Below are 7848 nucleotides of genomic sequence, written 5' to 3' on the forward strand. Positions count from 1 at the left end.
ATTGTGAAGCCTTCAATGAAAGGACATCAGAGGAAGGGATGTGTCAGCAGGACGCTTAGATGGGCAGGGGGCACCTTCTTCTATATCAGTTCCTCCACCAGGTCAGGCAGAATCTCTCCCTCCTGCTCCCTGATCATTACCCACCTTCCCTAGGAGACCTAGGATACCCCAGCACAGTGGCTCTTCTTGACCTGTGCTTGGTCACACTGGTTGGGATTACTTTTCCCAAGCATAGGGAAAGCATTATCCATCCTCTTGATGATGTGTTCTTACCAAGGAGAAGAGGCCATCGCTTACAAAAGGATCCAGAATGAAGTTCTTGGCCTGGTGAGGCTGGCCTCGTGGCCAGGGCTGAGTGTGACCTCAGATTCTGCTCTTCTTAGTACAACGTCTGCATGAACAGTTTCAATTTCAGAGACTGGGGCTGAAGACCCTTGACTGGGGTGCTTGCACTGGCACATGGACAAATGTCTCCTCAAGCAACAGAACACAGGGAAAGTATGTGGTATTCAAAATACCGGCATGGACCAGCAATTGGGGCGATCATGAACCATAAGATACAAAAAGAGCACAAGTGTACTGCCACTTCTGAGCTGCCAAAAGCAAAAGCAGTGTATTGGGCATGATCCCTGCCACAGCATCACAAGCAGCTGGGCAGACCACCTAAGCCAGCCCTGGGGCCCGCTCTCCGGATCTGCCCCCACTCATTCTCCATTGAAGGAACCAGGCCACAGAGGGCAAGCAGGGAACCTGTGTTTTGTTCTTGCTCCTTCCTGCAGCAGCTTGAGTACCAGTAAGGCCCTGCCTCAATTCCTCCTCTGTCCTCTTATCAACTCTACTGATGGAAGTGTCCAAGGACGCAGCTTGGTAACAAAATGACCCGTATGTGGAATTTGCATATCAAAATAGAGCTGGTTGCAGAAGCAGCTGGTATCTGGAGAACATGACCTTTCTGCGGTTGATTTCCCTGGTTTCACAGTGCCCAGATTCCTGTCTTTCTGCAATGCCTGCTTTCCTTAAGACCCACACTGCACAAGGCTTCCTGACCTGATCTCTTCTGCTGTCCCACTGACTCCTGTCTCCACCTCACACTCAATACGCTGACCTTGGCCATTTCCGACCCATGCCCAGGCTGGTTCAAGTTCTGTACCTTTGCACCTCCTGATCCTTTCGGCTGGAATGTACTGTCCATTCTCCTCCAGGCAAACATACTCTGTCTGCAAGGTCATCTAAGGTGCCTTTCGGGGGAAGTAGTCTTGGAGGTGTGCAGGTTGGAAAGGATTCTCCCCCAGTTACCAGGGAAGCATGTCCCATCTCTGGAACCCTCAGTTTCTCTGGTCCTGTCAGGACCTGGATGCACAGAAGATGATGTCTCCAGCATATCACCTGCCTGACAACAGAGGTGGCTTTGCTCTCTTCCTCTGCAGTATCCTGGAAAGGGGTTTCCTGGGGATGAGGGTTGTGGACAGCTAGGTTAAGTTCACAGGGTTCCAGGCACCCTGACCTGTGATGGTCCGTCAGTCCTGCTCCTGGTATAATGAGGGGGTCTTTCTTACACTGACTCCTCCCCCCACCGCCTGCTCCCCTCCAGTGAGTCAGGGAGCTCAGGGCCTCCACGATGTTGAACTGGCTCAGCCCTTCAGTTCCCCAGCTCCCTATAGGTGCTTTGTGTTCTCAGCATGACTCTGCAGGCTCCTGTGGGTGCCTGTAGGATTCTGGTTTTGGGGGAGCAGAAGACAGTGATGAGGGCTTCCCAGTCTAGAGGAAGGAAGGGGCGAATCCTGCTGGAGGGTTGTGCTCAGGTGTGATTTGCTTACAGCCAGGTAGCCAGGAGAAAGTTTGGGCCTGGGGCAGAAGGAAGAGCCCAAGGGCAGTCCCTTTCTGTCCCCGTCACATCTTCCTCTTCTGTCTCCAGCTGTGTACACAAGCCCAGCCCTCCCCAACTTTGTGTTCCAACCTTGAGCCTGAGTGTTTGATTTGGAACAAAAAGAGAGGCTGACATGGGCCCACTTAAAATGCAGATTCCTACCTCAACCCCATACCCGAAGTTAGTTAACCACTTCCCCCACCCACCCTCCACTCCCTGCCAACCCTCTGCCCTTGGCTGCTTGTCTTCAATGTACCCTTCATGCCATCGCCCAGAAGACCCACCCAGAACCAGAAACTTCCAGACACTAAGGAGGCATCGTGCACCCCATTCTGTCTGTCCGTGTGTCTATCTTGCATGCTGCATTCTGATTTAAGAGCCTGAAGAGTCCGGAGTTTTAGTGATGTTCATCTTCATTTTTCTGTCCTTGTGGACTCTTCTGGTGATGGGCAGGGAGGACAGTGGTGCTGGGAGTCAGGAGGGAGTTGGGAAGCAATGTCATCCCAGCCTGCCTGCCCCCTGCCCTTCTGGATCCCCCAGTGTCCAGCCCTGGACACAGCCTGACCAGAGCCAGCTGTTTGCAGACCTGAGCCAAGAAGAGCTGAGGGCTGTGATGTCCTTTTTTACCTAGAAACTGGGCCCAGACCTGGTGGATACAGCCCATGCCCGACCCTCAGACAACTGTGTCTTCTCAGTAGAGCTGCAGCTGCCCCCTAAGGCTGCAGCCCCTTCACAACTGAACAGAAGGAGCACCCCCCCCCCCACCTCCCAGGAAGGACTGGCCATCGTCTTCTTTGGCAGAGGACCCCAGCCCAATGTGACTGAGTCCTGGAGACAGTGCTGGCCTCAGGTCTGTGCCCACGATGCTCAACTCCGACTATGTGTGGGATATGGTCTTCTACCCCAGTGGGGCAATAGAAGACAAATTCCATGCCACCAGCTACATCAGCTCAGCGTTCCTCTTTGTTGCCGCCCAAAGACGCAGAAACCAGGTTGGAGAACACACGTTGGGCACCATCCACACCCACAGTGCCCACTGCAAGGTGGATCTGGACGTGGGAGGTAAGACACTCTACGGGAGGCAATGATTCCAGTAGAGGGGGCTGAAAGATTGGGGGCATCTTTGAGTGAGAGGGGAGGGAAACAGGGGACACACTCAGTCTGATCTTCTCTTTGGCCCCCACTCTGAAGCCAGGAGAAGGCAGAGTCCAGAGGGGCAGAGCCGCTGCCTGACCAGGCCTCCCTCCTCTGCTCCCCCTTTGCACCTCCACCTCCAGGACTAGAAAACTGGGTCCGGCTGAGAACATGGCTTTTGTCCCCACAGCGATACCCTGAAGCCCTGAACACCAGGTTCATAGGCTGCATGTGACCCGGAAGCAGCTGGAGACCGAGGAGCAGGCCGCCTTCCCCCTGGGAGGGGCCTCCCCTCGCTACCTGTACCTGGCCAGCAAGCAGAGCAACAAGTGGGGGCACCCTCACGGCTATTGCACCCAGACGGTCAGCTTTTCTGGGGGGCCACTGCCCCAGAACAGTTTCATGGAGAGAGCCTTCAGCTGGGGGAGGTGGGGGTGTGTATTGTTGCAGATGGGTAGATGAGATGAAAAGAGCATGTTCAATTCAGTTCAGTTCAGTCGCTCACTCGTGTCTGACTCTTTGTGACCCCATGAATCGCAGCACTCGAGGCCTCCCTGTCCATCACCAACTCCTGGAGTTCACTCAAACTCAGGTCCATCGAGTCGGTAATGCCATCCAGTCATCTCATCCTCTGTCGTCCCCTTCTCCTCCTGCCCTCAATCCCTCCCAGCATCAGAGTCTTTGCCAATGAGTCAACTCTTCGCATGAGGTGGCTAAAGTATAAGAGTTTCAGCTTTAGCATCAGTCCTTCCAAAGAACACCCAGGACTGATCTCCTTTAGAATGGACTGGTTGGATCTCCTTGCAGTCCAGGGACTCTCAAGAGTCTTCTCCAACACCACAGTTCAAAAACATCAATTCTTCGGCGCTTGGAAGGGGCAATTGGGAACCCAGTTCAAATTCTGTACGAGTTGATGTAAGAGTACAAAACATTTCCTGGTTATCAAAAAGCTGACAGTAGATAAACGGTCCCCTTGGAAAGCTAAAGCCCAGGCAGATAAGTCTTTCCTGTTTTTCTAATGCTGTGAAATACAAAGGGATCAACAGAAGAAGGCCATGAAAAGATGTTGGGTTCAGGTCAAGAGAAAACAAAGATAAAGGAAAAGTTCACCCCAGTACTGTATCTTTAAAAAAAACAAAATGTGTTGGACCACCCACTAGGTGGGATGTGGGATGTGCAGGAAAATGGCTGCACACTAGGGTGACATCACGGTGAGGGTGTGCATGAACTGGGAAGCTGAGGTCCATGGACTCAGCTCCCTTCCATGATGATCTGGCTGCAGGACAGGGACAGGGACCACGGACCCCTGACCAGAGGTCTCTAGGTACCAGCTGGCCGTGACCCAGAGGAAGGAGACAGAGCTCAGCAGCTCCAGCGTCTTCAATCAGAATAACCCCTGGACTCCCACCGTGGACTTTGCTGACTTCATCAACAATGAGACCATTGCTGGAAAGGTCAGCTGACTGTGGGAGAAGAGGGAGGGGTGGGGGACACGGAGATCAGCCCCATCTTCGCTTGGTGGGGGGGCCTGAAAACCCGTGATCACCTCGGGGGCTGAGCTGACTCCTGCTTCTGCGCTTTTGTGAATCTGCTCACTACTTGTGGGGGCAACTTCCTAAGCTGGGGTTCATCTGCAGACCCCGGCTGATGCTCCAGTCTTTCCTCGAGAGGCAGCTCTCTCAGTCTCTGCTTGTGGACTGAGTCCTTTAAGGGCCCCAGGATTCAGAAGGGCTGGAATGACCAGGGAAGACCACCTCTCTTATACCTAAAACTTATCCGTTTCTGTCTTCACCACTAAAGGATTAATTTTCAAACGTTGAACTTTTCTGCCACCCAAACCTGATCTACCCTCCTCCATTCTCCTTCCTTCAATTACAGTTTGGGAACTCTCCCAGAGTCGGGGGAGGTGCTAAAGTAGCCTGTGGGTGTCATCATTTCTCTTGGATGGGTAGGCTGATGGCAATGTGATGGGAAATGTCAGAGATGGCACCTGCAGGCTGGGTCATTGAGGGTGGTGTTGCTCCTAATATGAAGTTGATTCTTTATGCTTTGACCTCTGGGCTACTATGAAAACACGTTTAAAGATTTAAAACCCTCTTAAGTGATGGTGGGCTCCCAAAGTGAATCCTGTGAGAGGCAGAGGTGTCCTTAGCAGCACCAGGCTTTGTGACCCCCTTTCTTCCTGCACTAGGACTTGGTGGCCTGGGTGACAGCCGCTTTCCTGCACATCCCACATGCAGAGGACATTCCAAACACGGTGACAGTGGGGAACGGTGTCGGCTTCTTCCTGCAACCCTAAAACTTCTTTGATCTGGACCCCTCCATCAATTCTGCGGACTCCATCTACTTCCGGGAAGACCAGGATGCTGGGTCCTGTGAGGTCAACTCCCTGGCTTGCCTGCCCCAGGCTCCTGCCTGTGTCCCTGACCTCCCTGCCTTCTCCCACGCGGGCTTCTTCCAGAACTAGGTGTTCCCTGGGATGGGGAATGAGAATGGGGCTCCAGGGTCTGGGAGTGTGGGGAGAAGGGCCAGGAACTGGGGAGCCTGTGCCCTCTTCTCCCTCCTCACCCCCAGGGTCCTCTCTCTCCTCCATCGTCCTCCCTTGCTTACCGCCTCTCTGGGATCATCCTGAAGCTATGCTGCCTGAATCAGGGGCTTCTCAGCTCTGTGCACCCCAACAAGCTGGGTTCCTGTCACAGAGGAGAGGAATGGTCAGATGAGAGTCTGGAGTCATGGTTACACCTTTCTAGAAGACTCCTTGGTTTGGTGTCTTTCATTTTCTTTTCTTTGGTCTTTGCTTTCTGCTTTCCCCAAATCATTTTAGGCCATGCCAGGTCTCTCCAGAGAATCCCCAGTCCTCACTTGGCAGGAGAGGATGCGGGGTCTCTTTGGGGCTGGTTGCCTAGAGGCCCTGGGCAGGGTTCCTGGCAGGCTTGTGAATCCAGGAGTCCAGCTGGAAGGGGCTCTTTGGCACATGCTTCCTCTCATCCTGGTCCTCCTTCTCCCTCTTCCTTCTTGCCTCAGCTCCTCCCGTTCTTACCTATTCTTGAGATTTACTGCCCGGCCCTGAGGGGATGTTCCTCAGCTCTCACTTTTCAACTCTGGTCTCCTCCTCTGACTCTAGGCCCCTGGACGTCTGAAAATGCAAGGGCCCTCTAGCTTGAGAGGACAGCCCCCGTCTGTCTCCCTGTGTCTGGGAGCTGCCCCTTCCCCCAGTGCAGGGGCAGGGTGTTTCCCCACAGTTCTTCCTGCCCATGTGTATAGGCCTGTCTTGCGTCCTTTTGCAGAGGATGCTCATGGAGACAGCAGCAGCTCTAGTTAGCACCTGAGGTGGTTTGTGGGTGCAGTGGTAATGAGGAGTGGTCATTTTGTGCCAGGTGTGTGGTGTAACCAGTGTCCTCTGAACTTGGCAATAGCCAACATGGGAGACTGGGTGAGAGCCAAGGGTGAGAAGCAGAAAGACCAGTCACACCATGCCATGGGGCGGGGGGGAGGGGGGCGAGGGGCTGACCAATCACGTGTGAGCATGCAAATGAGCCAGGGCCTCTGGGGGTGGAGTCTCCCCCACAGGCTGTCCCTTCAGGATCCGGGGTCTCTCCACACATGTCCAGAGATTGGCCGTAATAGAACTCTGCTTCCCTAGAAGATTTGTTAAGCAAGTTCTAATTTGGCTTGACAAAACAATACTCTGCAGCTATAAAACTGTATCTTTTTATACAAATTACTCTTCTAAAGAGTAAGGCAATGCACAGAATTGTGGACCGGGCACCTCCATTTGTGTTTTATGGGAGAGGATCATATAAATCCATATTTTCATATCTTATAGATGCATATTCAGAAGCCACAGGTAACCCTGGTTGCTTCTGTGAAGAGGAACCAGGAGGTAGGGACTTGGGAGGGAGGAGACTTGATACTTCATATCCTTTTGTACATTTTGAATTTTGAACCGTGTGACTCTATTACCTATTCATTTATTATTATTCAAAAAATAAATGGGGCCAAGTAGTTTCTGACTTCATTCTTTAAAATAACTTTTCTTCTTGCCTGGAAAATCCCATGGACAGAGGAGCCCGATAGGCTACAGTCCACGGGGTGGCAAAGAGTCCCACATGACTGAGCAACTTCACTTTCAGGGTAGGGGAGGGTACTGTGCCCAGGGACTCAATTTTTTCAAGTGTTTGAGACCCAGAGAAATGGGTGTGGCCTCTGTGCTTAGTCAGTCAATCACGGCCAACTCTTTGTGACCCCATGGACTATAGCCTACCAGGCTCCTCCATGGATGGAATTCTCCAGGTAAGAATACTGGAGTGTATTGCCTTTTCCTTCTCCAGGGAATCTTCCTGACCCATGGAGAGAACCTGGGTCTCTTGCATTGCACAGAGGTGTGGCCTCTGGTAACCCCTTGGCCTCTTCTTGCCTGCATATCTCCAAGAAAAAATGTTAAATGTCAAGAAACTTCTGCTGTCTCTTGCTCACTCTCCCTGTCTGTCTCACTTCAAAGAGGAGGAATGAGAGCCTGCTGGAAGCCAAGGTAGGGTTGGGTGTTGAGGGACAGGAAACAGATTTCAGATGCCGCTCAGCTTCTGACTGGAGGGAGATCATATCCAGGGAGCACAGAAGCTTCTGCTCCCTTCTGTCCTGCTCCAGGCCCAGGTTCACTTCTGGGACAAAGGTGGATGAAGGTGAGCTGGACAGAAGCTAGGTTCCAAAGAACAGGGAGAAAGCCCTCAGTCAGGAGAGAGGGCCAGCGCTGGGTGGGTGAATTTATAACATGACCTGAAATGAAAGTCAGAGTGACAGAGGACAGGGCTGGAGGGAAAGAGAGGCTAAAGACTGAGACAGAGGAG

General features: G+C 52.7%; 1 protein-coding gene across 1 annotated transcript; it reads left to right on the forward strand.

The window, feature by feature from the left end:
- Positions 311-5999, forward strand: LOC102184553 (primary amine oxidase, liver isozyme). The gene is given in 6 exon segments (XM_018064010.1): positions 311-327; positions 2718-2929; positions 3145-3159; positions 3162-3429; positions 4326-4455; positions 5193-5999. Coding segments are annotated over 6 exon segments (918 nt in total). The 3' UTR covers positions 5469-5999.

The sequence above is a fragment of the Capra hircus genome, chromosome 19, assembly GCF_001704415.2.
Source record: "Capra hircus breed San Clemente chromosome 19, ASM170441v1, whole genome shotgun sequence".
Classification (NCBI taxonomy): Eukaryota; Metazoa; Chordata; class Mammalia; order Artiodactyla; family Bovidae; genus Capra; species Capra hircus.